The sequence below is a fragment of the Podarcis erhardii genome (genome assembly GCF_964252035.2).
Source record: "Podarcis erhardii genome assembly, chromosome: 1".
NCBI classification, from domain to species: domain Eukaryota; kingdom Metazoa; phylum Chordata; class Lepidosauria; order Squamata; family Lacertidae; genus Podarcis; species Podarcis erhardii.
Genome location: NC_138497.1, coordinates 23508238 through 23530719, shown reverse-complemented (window position 1 = coordinate 23530719; position 22482 = coordinate 23508238). Strand labels below are relative to the sequence as shown.

At 42.3% G+C, this 22482-nt stretch overlaps 2 protein-coding genes across 2 annotated transcripts in view; both read right to left on the bottom strand.

Moving 5' to 3' along the window:
* CCDC88C (coiled-coil domain containing 88C) overlaps positions 1–5476 on the bottom strand; it is a 107208-nt gene extending 101732 nt beyond the window's left edge. Inside the window, exons 1-2 of the mRNA XM_081857742.1 lie at positions 5274–5476; positions 2516–2616 (exon numbers count right to left, since the gene is read on the bottom strand). Of these exons, the coding sequence (XP_081713868.1) occupies positions 2516–2616; positions 5274–5333 (161 nt within the window). The 5' untranslated portion in view covers positions 5334–5476. The remainder of the gene's footprint in view (positions 1–2515; positions 2617–5273) is intronic.
* Positions 5477–14807: 9331 nt separating this feature from the next.
* PPP4R3A (protein phosphatase 4 regulatory subunit 3A) overlaps positions 14808–22482 on the bottom strand; it is a 30207-nt gene continuing 22532 nt past the window's right edge. The window contains exons 12-15 of the mRNA XM_081860082.1: positions 20114–20256; positions 18348–18538; positions 16963–17189; positions 14808–15664 (exon numbers count right to left, since the gene is read on the bottom strand). Of these exons, the coding sequence (XP_081716208.1) occupies positions 15566–15664; positions 16963–17189; positions 18348–18538; positions 20114–20256 (660 nt within the window). The 3' untranslated portion in view covers positions 14808–15565. The remainder of the gene's footprint in view (positions 15665–16962; positions 17190–18347; positions 18539–20113; positions 20257–22482) is intronic.

The following is a 22482-nucleotide window of genomic DNA, read 5'->3' as shown; positions in this document are numbered from 1 at the left end:
AGGCTCTGTGGTTTAACCCACAGCGCCACCCACGTCCTTATAATGCATCCTACATGAAACAAAATGCAGCACAATCTTATACATGTGTACTCAGAAGTGAGCCCCACTGAATTCAACAAGGCTTCCTTTCAGGAAAGTGAGGGTAAGATTACTGCACTTAAAAGAAGAAAATGACACACATACACTCTCCAAACTTGGATCTTTGATAATAATATTTTTTTTAATCATTTTTTTAGATTGGCGTTGGATCAGTTAAAAGTATATGTGCAAATGCAGAACTCAGCAAATGGTGCAAAAAAGGGTCACTTTTAGTTCTATTCCACCCACAATGATAAAATGAAAATCAATTTCCAACACTCAGCCTTGAATGAATGAATGAATGAATGAATGAATGAATGAATAAGATAATATTCATGTCACTGGCTTTTTACAAATAGGGAAGCAATGATTAAAATAAAAATAAAAATGCATGAGGCAGTATTTGCATCCATTTCCAACCAAGACCCATTCACTCCAGCTCTTAGGTAAATCAGCAATAGCAGAAATAATAATACTGCCTTCTCTGTTTCCAGTTTCTGCAAACACAGTCTGGCTGCAACCTGAAGTGAGCTGCAATCAGGGAAATACAGAGTCGAAGCCCACCTGCCAAGATGGCACCTAGGTAATACATTTCACCAGTGAAATGCAGTGTCCAATTGCAGATGTAATTTCACATAAAACTGGCAAGAAAAACCCAGAAGCATTCAGACTATTTAACAGAAGGGGATTGGCACCTTACTGCACTGATGCTCAAACCAGGAAGCGAAGGGAATGCTCACATGCCAAAATAACTGACATTATCTCAGTCAGTCAAAAAATATGCTGTCAAATCTGAAATCAGTAAGCACTAAAAGGTATTGAACCAAACACTTTAAAAGACAGTTTTACACCAGACCTGAAAAACTGATGAGTCTGCACTAGAAACTCAGATTAATTCCTTTCTCTGAAGCAATAAAACACAATTTAGGAGTTGGTAGGAGGCAGAGGAGAAAAGGCCTCCTCTGATTTACAGGCAAAGCAGTAGCTGCTGTGCAGAATCTAAATGTCTCAACATGAAAGGCAAAAGTCATAGGCAGTAGCTGTGACCACCTTTGCAGCAAGCTTAGGCTGGATGTACACAAAAGCCACAGTTCTGGTTTCTTGTTAAATAGACGCAACCCTTCGGGAGTAAGGTTTTAATTTCATTGATCCTGAGGCACAACTGGGCACACTGCCAACACTGGCCCTGGAAAACTACACTACAAGGAAAAGCAAAACCAGCTCTGCTGAGGTGCTCTGACAGTCACCGCTCTAAAAACATGTTTCACATCTGACTAACTTTGTATTTATGGAGACCTGCGAACCTGTGAACGTTTACAGAGACATGACGCTTGGTGATAACTGAATTAAGAGAGTGAAGACAACATTACACCTTTCTGCAAGGCAAGAAGATCACAAGTCTACATATTCTGCTGTGATTAAACTCTTCTGAAACGCGGCTGTGTTTCAAGCCAAGCACAAAGCTCACATGAAACAGGTTGTTTCATCATGTTACAGAATCTGTAACAGGAAGGGATGTGGTCAAAATTAGGCTTAACTGAGCTCAGAGACAGAAAGAAAAGACACTTATGCACAAATTAATATTTCCCCAGGCACCACTGTTTCCTCCCTCTCTCCGTTACCATTTTAGGTTAACGTCTAAAGGATTTTATGATTGCAAAAGCTTTATGAACAATAGGCTACTAAAATTGTCTGATTTGGGCTAATACATCACACCCTTCTTCTGGCAGAACAGCACATTCAGAACATTAAAGCTTCATGTTTAAAAAAGAAAAGGTTCTCTCTGTCTAAATTGAATTATTGGATAAATTGAATATAAAGGCGTGACCTTTTTCTCCCTTTTTAAAAGCCAACCTCTCCCCATTCCCGGCATCTAAGCATCTCTTTGGCATTATAAAGCTGTCTTGTAGTTTCGCATCTAGCATCTAATGCATCAACTGGCAGCTGTTCTCTAAGGTCTCAGGTAGCTTTCCCATACCTGGTCCCAAGAGCCTTTAACTCAACAGTGGGGAACATGCAGCCCGCCAGATACTGTTGCACACCAACTCCCAACAGCCCCAGCCAGTATGACCAATAGTCAGCAATGGTGGGAATTGCAGTTCAAAGCCATCTGGGCAACCGCAGGCTCTTCACCCCGCTCTAACTGGAGATGCCAGGATTTGAACTTGGAACCATGTGCTTCCCAAGAGTGTGTGCACTTTGCTATTGAGTGATGGAACCATAGGCTTTGAAAAGCCCTCAGTGACAGCACAGAAGAGCAAGTCAATCAAAAGCCAGAGGTGAACCATGATTAATTTTCCCAGGAGGAAAACGGCAGCAACAGCCACCCACGAAACTAGGGTGCTGAATCGATGGCATTGACTTTCATTACAAATGCTTTCATTCCACCAGTTCTAAAAGCATAATTTCCCCACTCATCCCTTGAGTTGTAACTCACACTTGCAACATTATTTTGTTCAGCAAGAATCCGTCCGCAAGGTCCATATACATGGCAAGCTTGTCTTCATTGTCGTTCCCTAATGGTCCAAACGTTTTCACCTGCCAGAAAAAAAGCTTTATTAGGAAATGATCTCAAAAAAAAGGGGGGGGACAACACTTTGCAACTTTGCCCCAGTCACCTTCCGTCATGTTAGCAAAGATTCCTGAGAAAAGTATCCACTAACTTTAAGGAAACACCCACCATTATTTATGCTACAAATCCATCTCAATAGCAGTTGGCATTGTCTCAATTCCTTCCAAGATCTTACTTAAACCAATTTCCATTCTGCAATTAATCTTCTTGACACATATATGTTAAAAAAAGATAACAACATGACCAGAAAAGTTTGCCCTCTTCTACAGGCCTGGTACACGTTGCTTGCTGCTATTAATTTATTATGGCACACCAGATGGCATGAGGCGCTGTGGCCGGTCTAGAAATCAGATGGTAGACTGCTGATGTGGTAGAACGGACTGCAGCCCGTCTGACAGCAGGCAGGAGGGAGCTTTTTTGAACCCTCCTCTGTGTAACAATTCCACTCAGGCAGGTAACAACTTTGGGAGAAAGGTTGCCGTCTAAGCTTCCTTGGGGGCATTTTACTCACCTATCATTCAGAGGAACAAAGAGACCTTACTCAGAGTGCGCCAGCCCTGGAGATTATCTCCACCAATGTCCTGTTTGCAGTACCAAATGCTACTGCCTACTACTGTCAGAGCTGCCTCATCCACAGTGGCTCACTCTTAAGAAAGGACCCACGATCAGATGAAGTGGTGACCAGGAGAACCCTTCGGAGCACGGCCACTACACTGCTGTTGTCCAGGCCACAGGAGCAAGGTCAGTAGCCACTCAGCAAAATGGAGGTGGGCAGCTCTGCAGGCAGGCAGGTGAGCCAGGTGAGGAATTGATCCACTGCTTCTCCAAACCTGCCACCTGAGACACCTTGGCTAACAGGTGGCTTGGCCCTGTACAGGGAGTATATGCAGGGTCCCTACCCTACTGCCTGAAGTAGTGCAGTCAATTCTACCACTGCATGTGTAAATTCAGCATAGGCCAATCAAGACTGGGGAAATCCTCACACTTAGGGCAAAGGGATGTGCATTTGATCATTGATCATCCTTCATTTCCTTCCACACCTCACAGCCACAATCCAGTTTCAGGTGAGGCGCTTTTTGGTCCAGTTGATTTCAATTGGAGAGTTAAATACATGGATCATATCAGGCTTCAAGTGGGACGAAAGAGCACATGCTACCTTTCCTTTTTTATTATTTCCCCTTCAACTAGCTCCCCTTCTGTTCCAAGCAAGGTTTTGCTGACTGTTTCTGCCTTAAAACTGCACTGGCTCCAAACGCCAACCTCAAAAAATTTCTCTTGCCCTGGATGAAAGGTCCCGAGGGGGGGGGGGGACACCAGCAAAAGTCATTAGCATGTACGGTATAAGTGAAATCCTATGTCCCCTTCCTTTGTAAACTCCTGCTCCAAGGAAGGAAGGATTATGTGTTGGAAAGAAGACAATGCCACGAATTCCGAAAGACAGTAGCAGTGGTGGCTGGTGCCCATTAGAACTTGTGGGGTGGAAGCTTAGGGAGACCAACAGGAGCTGGAGCCAGAACCAATGACAGGCAAGGCCAACTTATTCCTAATTTTGCCCCCAATACTCCTCCTTGCAGAGTTCTGCAAGGGCAGCGCTGAGATCAAGGAGGAGGAAGCTGGCAAGCAGTGCCACTCCTTAGACTGGTTGTAAGTATGAAGGCTGGCGGGTGGGGCTGGTTATGGGTAGACTGAGGTCTGCAGGGCAGTGCCCCATCTGCCTTCATGGTTCAACCTCTAGTGCTAAGCAGGATTTCTGCACAGGAAGCAGCACATAAACCACAGGAAGACCACGGCCCTTGATGACAATCATGCACATGTCTCCTTCAGCATGTGGGCACAACAGAAGAGTGCGAGGGAGGGGAAGCTATGGCCAATTATGGCTTTCAAAAGGGAATCTCCTGGTGATCTTGGTGGGGTTTGAATGTCGCTACTCTTCTTGTAGGGAAGCTTCATCTGGGCAGCATTAAGGCCAAAGCAGCCTCAACAGTCACAATGCACAAGTGCTTCTAGTTTAAAAGATTAAGGGGTCCCCTCCCCCTTTCCTTTTAGGGTTTCCGACACCTTTCCGGAGAGCAAGGTGCCACATCCCATAAAAGAGAAAGGAATATTTTATGAATGAACAATAATGAGCCTGATCACGGATAGCTCTCTTTTTTTAAAGAACACAATGAATGGACCATTTCCAACCACACAGTTCCATGGCTCGGGAAAAAATAAAAACTTTTAATTTGGAAAGCCCACTTTTGCGACAAGTTAGGTAGTATGGAAATCTAACACTCTCTCTCCTCTCTCTCTTTTAAAGTAATCCTGCAGGGATTACTTGGGGGCACAAGGCACCCACTTCAAACTCCATCAACTTATTTCCTTCCGGAAACCGAGAGGAAAGCAGCGCCAACAAAAGCAAGGCAACAAGCACACTTTCCGTGTTCGTGTTTTCCCAAGGGGCGCCGCCAAGTCGCTCCTCTCTCCCTCCCCACCCAAATCGACCCCCTTCCCTGGGTGGCCTCTCCCAGGTGCCCCACGAGGAAAGGCCAGAGAGGCGCTCAGCCCCCCCCCCCCCGCCCCGGCAACAACTGCTAACAACAACAACAGCAGCGGCGGCGGCGGCGTCTTTGCAAAAACTCACCCAGGTCACCAAGGGGCTCTGCAGAAAGAGCTCCATGAGTTCGGAAATGGTCACGTCCATGTTGCTCCCCGAAGAGGAGGAGGAGGAGGCGGGCTCCTCCGTTTGCCTTTGGCTCGAGCTGGTTGCGCTCACGCGGGGAACAAAGGCGAGGAGCCCATAGCCCGGGCGGACTGGCTTACGAGGAAAACAATACGAGGCTCATCTCCTCTCTCCCCTCCCCCTGGGCTGCGGCGGCGGGGAGGGACGCGCACACGCGGGTCGCGATCAGTCGCCCTCCTGCGGCGCTCCTGCTTGCAAAAGCGGCGGCAGCCTCCTTCTCGTCCTCGAGGCAGCCCAGCCCTCGCCAACAACCTGCTGGTGGGCAGGACGGCGGCGGGAGCTGAGCAACCGGCGGCGCACTCTTGCCGAAGCCTCCGGGCGTAGCGAGTGGCTCCTCTTTCGTGGCGGCTGCTGATGCGCAAGACGGGCCGGGGGTGGGGAAAGGAACAAACGGAAAGGGGATCTCTTTTTGAGAAAAGCTTCCGAAAGTTTTCTTTCTTCTGGAAGCCAAGCAGAACGCGCGTCCCAGCCGCTCTGCCTGTGCGCTCTAGAGCGCTTCGCCCTTTCCCTCTTTCCAGGCAAGAGACAAAGTCCCCCTGCGCCGCGCAGTTATTACCTGTAGGGAACTCTTTTACAACTGAAGATGAAAGGGGAGCGGGGGAGGGCAAACACACACAAACACACAAACCACCCACTTTGATGGACGTCGCTGGTTGCAAATGAGAGCCTGGGGTAAAGGGTTGGAGCTGGCCAATGGAAGGTGCCTCTGGGCTAATTGGGCTGGAAAGGTGCGAGCAACTGCGCCGTGAGAACAAAGTGCGCGCGAGGGGAATCCGGGCGCCCTTGAGCTGCGCGGGGTCCGCGGTGCGCGCCGTCGCTTCTGTGGCTGTGAGCCGCGTTGGAAGCGAGTTAGTCTTTACTTCTTCGGAGCGGATGAGACGCCGGCTGCCCCTTGGGGTTTCTCGAAAAGGAAAGGCAAAGTGTGGCCTCACGCGCCTCTGGCTTCAGTCCCGGGCGCCTGGGTTGGTCTCCTGCACTTCGGAGGCGTCCCCAACAATCTGCTGGGAGGAGGAGGAGGCGGGCAGGCTGATTAAACTGGAGAGGAATTGCATGCTCTGGTTTTCAGCGCAGAAACAATCCTGTCCCACGAAAGCCCCCAGAGTAGGGGGTCGATTCCCCTCTTCGGAGCGGCAGGATGTTTTTCTTCTGGGCTCGTGGTCTCTGCAAACATGACGGCAGCGTTAGGCTGGCCTATTGTGTTTAAACATGAACTCATGCCAAAAGCTTCCAAAGGACAAAGGGAATTGGTGGAGCGAGCCTGTAGGTATATAGGGGATTTAACCCCCGAGTCCTGGGAATCATTTGGGAAAGGGAGACAAGGGGGGATGGAGCAAGTGTGGTGAAGACCCTCCAAGTGCCCCAGTTTTCCAGGGACAGTCCCTGTCTCGGTTTCTAATTTGATCCCAGAGCATCCCACTTTTCCTTCAGATGTCCCTAATTGTTGGAGGGTATGGTGATGTAGTGGTTAGAGCATTGGATCAGGCCCTGTGAGAGGCCAGGGTTCAAATCCCCTCTGTGCCAGGAAGCTGATGGGGTGACCTTGGACCAGTCACAGACTCTCAGCCTGACCTCCCTCACAGGGTCCATGTGGGGAGAAAGAAAACAATGTGTGCCTCCTTGAGCTCATTAGTAGGGTAGAAATGGGATAAATCAATAATTCAAACCTTGTTACAGCTCCTGCAGAAAGTACAGTTTGGGGAAACAAGGTAAGGAAGTCCCACGGTCTTATTATGGATCGATCTGGCGTTCAGAAACAGCATCGCCAAACCAGAGGATCTATGTGGGTAAGCTACCAGGAGGACCTTCTTAAGGAGTGGGAGAGCCGAAACAAGGAACAGAGACCAAACATCTAGGCCTCTGCCCCAAATGGTGGTGAGCCCCTCCAGTCTGACCACTGAAATTGGGGCATCATCTCTGCAACTCGCTTCTACCTGCCTACCCAGACACCCAAATGCAAGTTCCACTGAAATCATTGGGACATGCATTAATTATTTTATTTTACTATGCGTGACCTTCCTTCCCATAAACTATTGTCAATCCTGTTTTTTTCTCGCTTGCCTCCATGGATTTGCTTAGGCCCATTTTTGTCTCTGTTTTACAGATACCTCATTATAATTGGTCTGAAATATTTGCTTTAGTTGTTAGAACTCTAAACATCCACTAACATTTTATCCTAAAAGTATCAAATCTTTGGGCAATCCCACCACATATGGCGGTAGTACTCAAAGCAGTAGAGTTCTTTTCCAGCACTCAAGGCTTAACAGAGCCATAAATATAAATTAACCCTGGAGGTGGTAAGATATCATTTGTATAAAACCTTCAGGTGTATTTTCCTCAATCTTTGTCATTACTGATTCTTGTGGCCATTTATGCCTTAGGGAATTATGGTGGGCCATATCTTCCTAAGACAATAGCAGACTTTTAATTTCTCAGTCTCTTAAAGACTATATAAACTAAGTGGGAAATTGCTTCCGGTTTGTATATTCCTGGCTCTCTACACACACTACTGGAGATATGAATCTCTGCTGTACTTTATTTAACAATTTGTTACAACAGACTCTCGGCAGTTCGGACACACCTCTGTACATTTGCAGTGGAGGAGGGCTAATAATTGGGAATTACTGTACAGATGCACATAACATTTGATAGTGATGATGCAGCCAAGTGTTTCTTAACCACAGACTTCTTGGCACACTTTTCTTTCTTTTTTTGAAAGTTGATTGCCTGCCTCATTTTCAAGACTCTGAACAGGTTAAATAATAATAAATAGGTGATCTTTCTCCTTTTTCCTCTATGCTGGGAACAAATCTGGGAGGAGCAGTAAAGAGGTGAATTATTTTTGAACAAACTAAATCTGTACACCTATATACATTTACATGGAAGTATGCTCCACTTAACACACTGGGTTCTTTTTATTTAGTTAATCCAAAACATGTAATTCAATAGCATATAAGATGTAAGGAAATCAATGGTTTCTATCCATGTTAAGTTCCAATTAATAATAGTTATTATTATTATTATTATTATTATTATTATTATTATTATATATCCTGCCTGGCTGGGTTTCCCTAGCCGCTCTGGGCGGCTCCCAACAGAATATTAAAAACACGATAAAACATCAAACAATAAAAAAAACTTCCCTTAACAGGGCTGCCTTGAGATGTCTTCTAAAAGTCAGATAGTTGTTTATTTCCTTGACATCTGATAGGAGGGTGTTCCACAGGGCCTCTGCTTGGTTCCATGTATCCTTACTTCTCACAATGAGGGAACTGCCAGAAGGCCCTTGGAGCTGGACCTGAGTGTCCTGGCTGAACGATGCGGGTGGAGACACTCCCAGGCATACTGGATTTCACTGTTGGAGGCATTATGCCTCTAAATGCTTGGCATCATGCCTCTTATGCTTGGAATCAAAAGTGGGCCAAGTCCTGTTGCGCTCATGCCTTGCTTCCATGCTTCTCAGAGACACCTGGTCAGCCACTCTGAGAACAGGATACTGGATTGAATGGGCCATTGGCCCGGTCCAGCAAGCTCATCTTATGCTCATGTTCCTATGAAAATAAATGGGGAGGAAATGCAGTTGAATGAAAATTAAATCGCACACACAAATATAAATTTGGATCGTTGCATTCACAAACCCTGCTAATAATAATAAAAAAAACTGATATTAGAAGGCAGTAGAAGGTCCTTTAAAAATATTGATTTTATATACAGTCATACCTCGGGTTGAATGTGCCTTTGGGATGAGCATGTTCGAGTTGTGCTCCACAGCAACCTGAAAGTAATGGAGCGTGTTACTTCCGGGTTTCACCACTTTCACATGTACAGATGCTCAAAATGACATCATGCGCAGAAGCACCGAAACGCGACCCACGCAGACACGTGGACACGGGTTACGTTTGCTTCTAGATGCGAACAGGGCTCCGGAACAGATCCCGTTCACATCTAGAGGTACCACTGTATAAGTATCATCATGTCCTTGGCATTGTATGGTATTCTCAGTTGAAGCTAGGGAACTATTAAGAATTGCAAATAGTGATGCTCTTAGATTTGCCTTGTACATACAGATAAAATTGCTGGTTTTAAACTGCAGCTTACCACAGCTCATACTTCTGCATCTGTGGTTAGCAGGCACTGCAGTTGATTTTGGCTTGGGAGTTATTGGTTAACTCATGCCAGTTCTTTCCTTTTAAACTCCTTGCTGCCCTTTGTCTGACTCATCTGGTTTCATAGAGAAGTGCAGTTAAATAAACTGCATGGAGAAATGTCAGAAAAAACATGTATGACCACTGCAAGTTAATGGCACAACTTTGAAATTATGCCAGCAGACCTGGCATGGATTTACTTTTGTGTGCTCCTAACAAAGTGTCAGGAGATCTTAGGTGGTGCACTGGGTCAGCGGGTCTGGCTCTGAACCAGAAGGTTGGTGGTTCGAACCCACCCAGGGATGGCTCATTGACTCTTGGGGCCCCTTCTAAATTTCCAGTTCTGTGATTCTATGAAACGCTCTAGAGGGCAGAAAGAAGAGCAAGAAAATATATGTGCGCTCTTCAACAGAACTGTACGAAGAACATTCAAGTGGCAGCTGAATGCTGAATAGTATGTGGTTAAATAAACTTCAAACAACTATTGCCCCATCTCTTTGCTTTTCAAAATGCAACTAGCATCTTCTTTAAGCATTCTGTCTCTACTTACTTTGTTGTTGATCGGATTCTACTTTTCAGTGCACGTGTTGGATAGATAAAATAAGCTATGGGACACCCTTGTGAGTACAGTGCTAACATCTGCATAGCTTGTATAGTCCTGACACTCAAGATTTGAAACATTGTGGTTTCTGTATTACAAAGAAGAAGAAAAACAGGCATTGTTTGCAATGTCTGTCATTCCCCATGACCAGGCAATGCAAAGAATGTTTCCACCACCTAGTGGCTGAAAAACACCATTCCTTGAGCACATTAGTTAAAGCCAAAGAAAAAAAGCAACTCTGGTGACCATGGCAAACTTTGTTTTAAAATGGACTTTCAAATAGTCAATCACAAGTGGTGCAGAAATCATGGCAATGGCACCATTTGGGATAACTCTGGAAGTCAGCTGGATGGGCCAAGTTTTTTTGTTATGTTTGGCAGGGCTCTGGCTGGATTCCTTGTCCTCTTACACTACTACGCATTGCTCTTTTTTTTGCCTGAATGCTTTTTCTTTCTGCTTTTTTCTTTTGGTTTCTCTTAGTTGTTACTGTATTTTGTAGTCTTAATGGTGTTGGCCACAGTGGGCATTGCAGTTAGGAAGCTGTAGTCCTCCAGATGTTTTTAGACCCCCAACTCCCATCACCCCAGGCCAGCATGGCCAATGTTCAGGGGTGTGGGAGCAGTATTAACATCTGGAAGGCCACAGCTTGCCTATCCCTGATCTGTGGAAACATGGGGTGCAAATTATAATTAAAGAGCTAAGATCTTATTGCTGCTCAGCTGCAGGCAAACAGTAAACCTCCATGCAGAACTCACCAAAAACAAAGAAATGGACAATGGAGGGAGACCATGTGAACCACTGACTGTGGACATTTGCATGTGGCTGGAGGAGGTCTCACAGACCAAGGGACCAAACACTCTGCTATTCCTGGGGCATCTTGCCACTGACAGCGGGCCCAGGAGATTTTGTCAGGCTACATGTTTGTGTGTCTTGTTATTCACTGGGATTTACTTCCCAGGAAGTTTATTACATACAATTGCAGACTTAGGATGCAATTCTATACAAACTTGTCTGGTGTGAACTCAATGGTCTCTCCCTCTCTCTCGATACAGAGAAGAGGATGAGACTATAAGATTTATAGGTCTCCCTAGATAGGTGAAAGCTGTAAATCAAGAACACAACTGAGTACACCCTTACATTTTTGGAGTTAAATGAACCTGATACGATTCCCATGAAATTTTTTTAAATAGAAAAAAAGGTCATGCAGGACTCAGAAGAGCTGTTTGAAATTTAAAAAAAAAATTTGAAAAGGAAAAATATGTTTTAGTGCTGTTATTTTCTCAAGCACCTTGTTGCCATCTCATGGGGATTTCCAAAGTGAAGGCATTTTGCACCAACTGTAAACAGAGTTATTCGCCTCTCTGCAAATGTCTCCTAGCAACAGTCCCAAGCATTAACAAAGCCTCACCATTCATGTGTCCTCTAAAAAGAATCTCTGTTCTTGGAAAGTAGTAGTGGATGGGCTTGGCAAAGCAGTGGGACAGAAAAAAGGTGCCCCCTCCCCTCCCAACACCATTTTTTCAATCATCAGAAGCATTAGAACAAGGAAATCACAACCAAGGAGAAGCTATTGGTAGCAGCTGTTTATGAAATGTATTTAAAGCTAGAGGAGCTCTTTGAAATAAATCCCATCCTTAGTGGCAAAGGCTGGGTTGTAATTTTACTGACATTTAAATGATGCTCGAAGGTTTTTAGAGTTTATGTATGTGGGCAAGCACAAGTCAGCAAAATGTTTCCAACTGAGCAACCAAAACGTGACGAGGACAATGGTGACAATTCTCTAGCTTACTAGAATGTTTAGATTCTGTAAGCAGTAGAGGGTGGGTCCATACAGGTGTCCACATCCTAACTTCCTATGATGGTTATAACTCTGCAAGCTGCATTGCCTCGCCTAATTAGGAAGCTTTTATCACATGTCTGCTTGATCTATCAGGCCACAGTTTTGCAACATGCTGGCATTCGTCTCTCGTTTTTGTAATCTGGAAGGAGCACTTTTGGGAAGCCAAAAAGCGGGGCAGATTTCCCCCCACCCCCAAAAATAAAGTATGGCATGCATACTCATGTGTGGAACCAATTCCCTTTACCACATGGGACCAAACTAACCCTAAAATAGTTTCGACACCGTAGGAGGGTTCTCCTTACTGCAGAGGAAGAGTTGTCACGTCAGGTTGTGTGTGCGCATAATCACTCAGAGAAAAGAGTTGGTTGAACAGTACACCAGTAGACCAAAATCATTGTGGCAGAAGATCCCATTTAAAAAACGTATTACTCCTGGCCTTCTGTCAAGAAAAAAATCAGTAAGGTAATAGGACAGCTATGATAAATACCAGTACATCAGCTGGGCTTTTTATGTAGTACTTGTAACCAAACATTAAAAGGTAAATATAACGGTTACAATTTTCAGAAGTTTTCATAGGGGTGAAACATGGTGTTTCATGAAGGGGTTTTAATCTGCCCACCTTTGCATTAGACATCTTCAGTAGGTAATCAGCTGAAGGAAATTCATTGATATTTGTAACCCAGTTCTTAATTCCCCATTTTTCAACGTATGGAAAAAGGGTAAGAAATTTGTATCTGTAAGCTTCCTATCTCCATTACTTGTATGTGGGTGGTCTGAAAACTCTGCACTTTGCCTCCTGGGAGCACCACACACACTAGCTAATCCCCTTCCCCTATTATCACATGATGGAGACACACACAATACTGGATGTTATTTGTTTAATCCATTTGTAGCTTGATGTGCTTCAGAAAATATACTATGATCCTCAGGAACTGTTGGAGCATGTGATTTAAGTAATTCATAGCAGACATACTACAAACTCACACCTATGAAGATGGATCCATATCCCATTTATTGTGGGCTCCGAGCTAGCTAATCAATGTAACCTATTCAACTTTCCTGCTCTCATTCAAACAGCATTCCCTACAGACACCAACCTTCTTTCCTTAAAATCCAAGGAATACCACTCCTCTGTATTCTTGGCAGGCCCGCCGCATGGCTGAGCCTCACAGCGCAGTTTCACCTTATGCTTCTGACATCAAATCATAATCCAAAATATAGTCTCAGAACTTCCATCGGTGCCAACTGGAGAAGGTGCTGTGCGGAGAGTGAAGTTTAACTCAGCGGGCAGAGTACTAGACTTGGACACTGCAAAGCTAGGCTAGGTTGAAAGTGATTGGCTATCTGGTCCATGGTAAAATCACAGGTTTGCATTACAACAAGCAAAATAATTTTGAATCACTGTAAATGTTGGAACATCTCCCAAGAAATCTTGGGAAACACTTAGGCAAGGTGCTGAAAATTCTAACTGAAGAACACAAGGATCAAGTGAATATGGCACAGGATCAAATCCAGATTATTTAATAGTGCCTATGTATGAGAGAGAAGTAGCAATGTGATGCTCTCTTTGCAGTGAGCATAATGCCTACTAAAAAAAGTTTTAATGCTAACGACAGCCTACTTTTTCCTTTATTGACTGAGGTAGAGTGTGATAAAGAACAAAAATTTAAGTGTGTCCAATATATTAAGAGAACTCCATGTTATAACAAATGTCAAACATACTGAGCAAAGAGAGCACTAAAAAAACATCAAAAACCTTCACTCAGATACAAGTTTATACAACTCAAACTACCCCTCAGGGCTTAAAGGCCATAAAGGGATATTCTGTAGTATAAAAACGGGTAAAACTATCAGTGCTGCTTGAAGCAGCTCTTGACAGTTGATTCTAGATGGTGGGATGACTGGGTTATACTGGGACTTGATACTTTCCAGGGAATGTATCAACCTCAAAACTTGAACTTGAGCAATTCTCCCCCTCTGTAGAGATAAGTGAACAGAACTTTTCCTGGAAATATGGTGGTGTTTTGATTCAACGAATAGGATACTTTTCAACTACTTGATATCTTCTCTTTGCAGGAAGGGACAGAGGTGCATGTTCACCCAAAAAATATTACTATACCAACTTGAGAAATCTCTCTGGAAGTTATACAATAGAACACATCCTAAATTGTAGTCTTCTCTCCACCTCAACAAGCAACCAGTAACACGTTTCCAGCAAATGGAAATTCAGTCCTTATAACTATCTTATGGAATCCAAGTTTTAGTCCAGTTTGCAATGAGCAGACAAAAGATAGCCAGTGTTATACCGATATTTTCCTATCAAGAACTAGAATAGATTAATAACCTGAATCCACAATAATATTTCAAAGCCCCAGCATAATCTGTGAAAGTAAAACTGGTATTCCAAAGGGAGTCAGAAGTTTTTAAATAATGCCACTAATGCAGTAAATTGTTTCATTTCTATTTGTTTTTATTTTAAAAACTCAAATGTGTCAGTACTCTTAAATAACCATTTCAAATTTGATTTAAATGTACCAGCATGGTTCCAAGCTAGGAAATTTCAAAATCTCTTTGGAATACTAATTTCATATTTATAGGTTTCTTTATTTTATTTTTATTTTTTTAAAAACAACCTATTTCCCTGAATTGTTTCAAGACAGTTGATGATGTAAAGTTTAATATAAAATATTTAGTCACAAAATAGTATTGCTTTTGTATGCACATTGTGGCAAGATTCATTTGCTCTTTTTCAATAAAAACTATACCATCTCCCATAAAATCCTAAACATATCAAGAATTGTGATGCAGAACAGAATTACACATGTGAAACAGGTACCAGCACAACAGTGAGATTATATTACATCAAAAAAATTTTAATGGTCCCAAATATATACTCAACAACTAAGCATACACTCGGGGCAAAATAAAAATATGACACAAAAGTGACCACATCTAGAATTCCATTCAATCTTTAATCAAGGGATAGACAAATCCCTTAGCTCCAAACAAAAATCTGCAGTTTAAAGGGCAAAAGGGAACAGATTATTTTTTAAAAAAAAAGAAAGAAAGAAAAGAGGAAACTTATGTTCAGCCCTCCCCCAATGAGTTTTTCTTTAAAACCTGTTGTAGCTTGACTAAAATGTTCAGAATGTATGGTTTCAAAGGCAGGTCTCTTTAGACAAAGAAACTGCTGGCATTCTTAGCTAGTGAAGAATTAGGGCAGAAAAAGCATTTTCTTCAAAGTCTTGTACATGGTCCAAGAAAGCATATTCTGATTGTAACAAACTGAACAGCCAATCCAGAGTTCCACTACCAAAACTCCTGCCCTGTTGGCTTTTACATATATATTTTTTTCCGTTTCCTTCCCTGAGAAAAGGGCAATGTGTGGTCCAAGCTGGAGAGGTCAAAGGCATGTCTTTTCCATAAAGCATAGTATTTCCTCTTCTTCTGCTCCTTCAAATTGGCACTTGACTAGCAGAAATCCATGTTTTAAAAGTTGATCTGTGTTATACACAGTAATTCATTAGAAATTATAGTTTTTAATTATAAACTTTTCCCCCTCTGGAAACTTTGTTTATCCCTCAACCGATATTAATTTTCAGAGCTGTCATTATGAGGACTCTAGCTTTGCTTTCTGTGATAAAGGTATGCTTTCTTCATCATCCTCGTCATCATCATCAGGATAATCTACAAGACCCACTAGGCCTCCCTGAAAAGAAAAAAAGATTTACAAACATTAGCTATTCCAGTGTTTCATCCTTCAAATGGACTTAAAATGATCTGCTTAAAACTCCAATAAGTTGATATATATGTAAAACACACGGATACAAATTCACAATTTACAATATTCAGAGATAAAACCATAAATGCAATGCATGGCCATTAATTCCTATACTGCGCAACAGGTTCTTATCTTAACCAAAATATACATACTTAGATGACTCTTGCTAGCAATTAAGGGACACAATGCTCAGGTATGATGAGCAGCTAAAAGCAGCTGTACTTGGCTTAACACATACAAAGGAACACACAGTGCTATGCAAGCAAAGATTAATAATGTGGGTATTATTATTATTATTATTATTAATTGAATTTTATACCACCCTATACCCAGGGGTCTCAGGGCCATTCACAGAATAAAATCAAGATATAAAACAACAAAATACATAATAAAAATAAAAACAACAACCCAATAGCCCCTTCCCAGAAATACAATGGGCTGTTCTGGAGAGAAAAGATAGTAGAACATTATACAGTGGTGCCCCACAAGACGAATGCCTCGCAAGACGAAAGAGTTTTCCGTTTTGGAGGTGCTTCACAAAACGAATTTCCTATGGGCTTGCTTTGCAAGACGAAAATGTCTTGAGAGTTCCTGCGGGTTTTTTCCCCTCCCCCCCTTTTTCCAAGCCGCTTATCCGCTAAGCCGATAAGCCGCTAAACCGCTAATAGCGCTAATCCACTAAGCCGTCAATGGGCTTGCTTCGCAAGACAAAAAAACCGCTAGACGAAGAGACTCGCGGAACCGATTCTTTTTGTCTTGTGAGGCACCACTGTATATGTATATATGACAGATGCATGCAGACCATAGTATAAACACACGTATCAGATGTTACACTATATATAGATATATAGATAGATAGATAGATAGATAGATAGATAGATAGATATAGATAGATATAGATATAGATATATAGATATATATTAGTGGGTCAAAGCAATCACAGCGTTTCTCAGATAAAGACATACCATCTTTGATGGATTTTAAAAGTACACATTTCAAAGCTGCAATCCTAGAAAGCAGTCATAGTAAAGTCTGCTTCAAGGGAAACACTGTGGTTAGAGTGTCAGAATAAGACTGTGGAGATAACGATTCAATTTCCTCTCAGTCACGACCACTGCCCAGTCACCATCTCTTAGCCTAACCTACACACAGGTTTGTTACAATGATAAAAAGAACCTCATGTACGCTGCCTTGAGTTTCTCAGAAGAGTCAAGTGAAAATAGTACCTTGGTAGTTATAGCTGCCATCTGAGATGTGCTTTTAGAAACTGATCCAGGAGATCCAGGGGACCCGGGAGATCCAGGGGACCCAGGAGACCCTGGCAAATTACTTGCAGATGACTGGCTGGTGAGATTAGCCTTTGTACCACTAGAGAAAGAAAGTTTGAAACTTGGGCTCTGGCGACCAGAAAGATTAGTTTTCAGAAGGACCTCTTTTTCTTCACTTTCTTTAACTGTAATTTAAAACAAATACAGCTTTAAGAAAAGTTCCGCAATGAAATCCAACAGGCTAAAGGAGACAAAAAGTACTATTATCATACTTATGTTACATTCCTGCTTATTTTAGTACAAATTTATTACTGTCTAAAAGTGCAGGAGGCAGCTCTGTGCCTCATTAGTTGTGCTGCACACATGCACTTGTGTGTGTGTGCGCATGCGCACACGCACACACACACACACACACACACAGGCCTTTGGTGTATAAAGTAATTGTGAATACATTAAAGGGATGGAGAACTTGCGGTTCTCATTGATTGCTGGACTCCAACTCCCATCAGCCCCAGTCAGGATGGCCAATGAGACTGGTGCCCATTGGACTAGTAGAATAGAAGTCAGAAAGACCAAGAGTAGGTGGATCTAGTACCAAGGAAAGGCAGAGCCAACTAATTTTACCTTTGTCCCCACCCACCTTCCTGATGAGTTCTATAAGGGCAACACTGTTTGGAAGGAAGAAGGCAGGCAGATGTGGTCTGGCTAAGGGGAGGTTAAGGTTGGTGGGGCAGTGTTCTATTCGCCCTGATGGATCAGCCGTAACTGGCCAATGACCAGGGATGATAAAAGTTGTAGTCCAGCTACTTCTGGAGGGCAACCCCTGCATTAAAAGCTTCCTCAACAGAAACACAGAAAGCAGCCTTATACAGTCAGACAAAGTACATCTAGCTTAGTATTGTCTACTATACTATACTATACTATACTATACTATACTATACTATACTATACTACACTATACACTATACACTATACACTATACACTATACACTATACACTATACACTATACGAGTGAGACCTCGTCGAAACATCGCCTAGACACCCCAACTTTTACACGGGAAGACACCCGAGGACACCAAAACCTGCATTCCTGTACCCGTGAAAATCTACGAAAGCATATACACTATACACTATACACTATACAATACTACACAATAGTATTGTCTATCTCCCTACCTGCAGATACTGGGGATTGAACCTGGGAGCTTCTGCTTACAAAGCAGATGCTTTTCCACTGAGCTACAGCCCTATGTCCATTTAAACCTTACAATATCCATTTACAGCCCTATGGTAGCTAAATCTACTTAAAGCTGAAATATAGTAATCCCACCCAGTTACTCACATTTTTTTCTTTCCATAAATTTACTTATAGGATCCATAATATCTTCATCATTTTTACTTTTGTCAGAAGGTGGCACCACAGCCTCCCCATCTTCCATATCATCTTCATCAGTGTTAAACCACATCTCTTCCTCATCCTCCAAGGTCCTTGCATCTCTCCTGTATCTATGGTTTCTCAAGATGGAACGCATGCTATGAAAAAAGATTTTTTAAAAAATTATTTTACATATAATCCTAAAGCAAGAGCATAAAAAATGAGCCTTGTGCCGAAACCTTTACATTTCTCTCACACAACTACGTGATACAATGCCTAAAGAAATATTTTTAGAAACTAATATACTAGGACAATCACTATGCAAGCTGTGGATGTGCTTTAGCATTAAGCTAAGCCACATGCACATCAAGAAACCATTATTTCATTTAGGTGTGTGTTCCTGACGCTGTTTCCATGCCTTTTTATCTTCTTATCTCTTGTATGACTTTCTAATGCAGGTGATTGATGAAAGAATAGGGCACTTCTGACCGCCAGCTACATATTGTAGGTGTAAGTTGTATAACATTTTGAAGTTTGAAAATCTTCAAAATTGCAGGGAGGTGCTCATCTAAGATGCACTGAGATGAATGAGACAACTTACAAAAAAATTGTGCACCTTATTTTTTAATTGCAAAAATACACAGAATCATAGTGTTGGGAGGGACCAACATGTACCAACATGAAGAATCTACATGTACCTTTATGATGAAAATCTATCAAAATGGAATGTTTTAAAAAGAGTTGGCTGCCAAAGGTTTTTATCCAAAGACCAAAAGGAATGAATGCAAATGTTAGTGTGTGTGTCTCCCCATGTGTGTATATGTGAGTATATATATATAAACCGAACAACTAGAATCAATGCACACACTTTTTTATTGGGGTTTCCCTCTCCAAAGAAGTTGTATTTTGAGATAATACAATTTGCCTGAAATAGTCATTTCTTCATAGGGATAAAGTAGACAGAGTTTGTGCTTTAAACTGATGAGCTGTATATAGACAGTTTCTGTTTGCGGAATGGATAAAGATGAAACAGAGGCTTTTGCTGGAGGAAAGCAGGGATGGTGGTGGATTTTTGCAGATTCCCCCTTCAGCCCCCAGCACCATCTCCCAGGCTATTCTGAAGGGGACATGAGGGGTTGCAGGAGGAAGGGGGGGGAATCAAAATCACTTCCCACCCTTGCTCCAATGGCAGAGTCTTGTGGGCAGAACTCTGCCCACAAGTAGTTTGAATCCAAACTGATGGGTTTCTTACCTTGGAGGTGCATTTATTTAGCCACAAATGGTAAGTCTTAACTGCTTGATCTGGGCAATGAGAGACACTCACAAATGATTTGCAAACTTTGGATATGCATACAAAGTACACCTGTAATATGAAGCTGGCAGCCTACCTGGTACTGCATCACAGAATAAGTTCCAGGTCTTTATGTCTTTTTCTGGCACTGGGAAATAAGCATGTGTGTTATAGTCATCCACCAGAGATTATCTGGGTCAATTGTATGGAGATGTATATTTCTCTGTATATCCTGATATGGCTTAATTAAAGAATCCTTCCAACACAGTTCAGTGGCTTATAGCTTCACTTAATGATCTTCACTTAAAAATATGTCAGTCAACTGACACTAAAAGCAGCCATCTGAGAAACAGAACCAAAGTGTGCTGTTCATTTTTCCCTAGTTTGTCCTCAATAGGAAAATGTTTTATGAAAGAGCCAATAACAATTGGTGTACACTAACCTGTCAAGTTTGGGATTATCTTGTCTTTCCCTTTGTTGTTCATAACGCAATTTCAAACCTTTGAATGTCTGCACATAATCTACATCTTCTAGTGCTTTCCAGTAATTCTCAATTACATGAGCTGTTAAGGATTTTATGTCTTCCTAGAAAATAAAGTTATTTTTTCCAATTAAAGATGTTAAAAAGTAGAAGCATAGAAAAGCCACAAAAAATTCTTTTAAAATGCTTAAGGGAATTATTCTAAGTTTGTTCCCTAGTCATTTTTTCATCCAAACAACTACTAAGCAGCATGAGGTAAACATGGCCATCATTACAGAAAATGCAGCAAATGGAAGTATGCAGCAAATCAAAATATAGAATTTTAGGAAGAACCATGTTTTTAATCAGTCCCTGACACATTGTTGGCGCTTAGAAAGTGTCTTCTATGATTAAAGAATAGTAAACAGATGGAAAGTTATGATGTCCAACAAAATGTTTGAACGGTTTTGAAATCTTTTTAAAATCCTGACTCAGGAGCTGGTTCTGAAAATATGCCAACAGCGAAATTTCGGAAAACCATTCTCATTTTTCTTCCAGGAACTGAAAATTACAAGTGACAATTTTACAGTTCATGAAAGAGGTGCTGTGATCAAAAGATGGCCACTAATGTATTGTTACAATAAACTCTAACTGAAGTCTAACCCCTTTACTCTTTGAGCAGTATGCCTAGCCAGATATCTATTAGCCAGAACATGCAAATTTTAATTTTGCTCAGATTATCTATGCTGAAGACTGCTACGTTTTTAACATTATAAAACGAATCTGCAAACACTTTTTAACTTGCAATTTTAAAAAATGTTTGCACCACATTCCAGGCCAAAAACTTCATCTTCAACATCCTGGTGCTTCAGTAGCGATGACCCACTGTGAGCCATCATCTATCCTTGGGTAGTTAAGAGATGGGTTTTCCTTTGTGTTCAGTCAAGTAACTGCCTCAGTACTGCACCTTAGGCACTCGTTATTTTCTTGAAGTGCACTACAATCTAATTTGTTTGATGCTGCAGGTACCTAACTGCGTCCCCAACTCCGTACTTCTGTTGGAAGCTGGTGAATGCCCAATTTCAGCTAGAGCGTGGTGGGCTGCCCTAAAACATTGGCTCGGGATTTCAGTGTTTAATCTAGGGAAGGGTCTGTACCAACATTTGACCAATGAGGAATTTGTCAGCAAATGGCAGAAAACCATGGCTAAAAAAGCCACCTCTATTGGTCTGTCTCCCCCCCCCCAAAAAAACTGTATTACCTGGGTTATGAAGGTGCCCAAAAGGTTTTAAAGCAAAGATTATGGGACAATGCACACAGTGACTTGCGATCTCGATCGCAAGCGGTCTGTGGTCCGCTGGCAGTGGGAGTTCAGTATGGGTATGTCTTTGAGTTAACATCTTACATCAAAAACCTGACAGTACCTAACTATCGAAGGCTTTTCACCAAATCCAGACTAAATGTCTTCCCCTCTGCAGTGCTGGATGGTAGGTTGAGAGGAGCTCCCTACCAGGACAGACTTTGCTCGTGTGCTCAAGACATCAATTCCATAAATCATATTTTGTTGCATTGTGCGAAGTATGAGCAGGCCAGGGCTGAACTGATACTACCCTTGCTGGTGCCTTTCCCGGGAAAATCAGAGGCTCACTATGTCAGGTTCCTACTGGAAGACTGGATAAAAGCTAGAACGTTGGCAGTGGCAAAGTTTTTATCGGTGGTTGCAAGAACAAATGAGCCCTATACTCTAAACAAAATGCTTGATTAACCTGGAGGTAGGCTGTATGAGCTGTGCATTGATTTGTAATGTTCTGTTGGGTCTCTGGACCGTAATGAAGATTGTAGTTGTTGTAATTTGTTTGAAGAGTTCTGTTTTGGGGCCCTGAGGGAACTAGACACAATCTTCTGAACCAGGTGGATTTCCATCTTTTCAACTTCTATATATGTATCAAAAGTAATGGCTCAAAATGTCCCAACTCACAGTAATTGCCCTCATTGGTACATTCTTACTCCTACTTATAAACAAGGCTGACCACAAATGCTTTCCCCTAAGAAGCAGCACCATCTCTCATGCTTCTGTCACTATCAATATGATGTGACTATTGGGTGAGTATGTACCTACCCAAGCCTTAAGATAAGCAAACTTAAGTGTGGCGGGTGGCTATAAGAGAGTGAAAGAGGGCTTTCTTGTTGGTGGCCCTCTTTCTGTTAGTGAATGCACTCCAGGTGCCTGCCTGGTGACTACATGAATGACTTTTTTGATCAAAGACTGTTTTCCCTTCTCAGGCCTTTTAACACCAATTTAATATTTTTAAAAAATATCTTCCAAAGATTATTTTTTAACATCAGTAGTT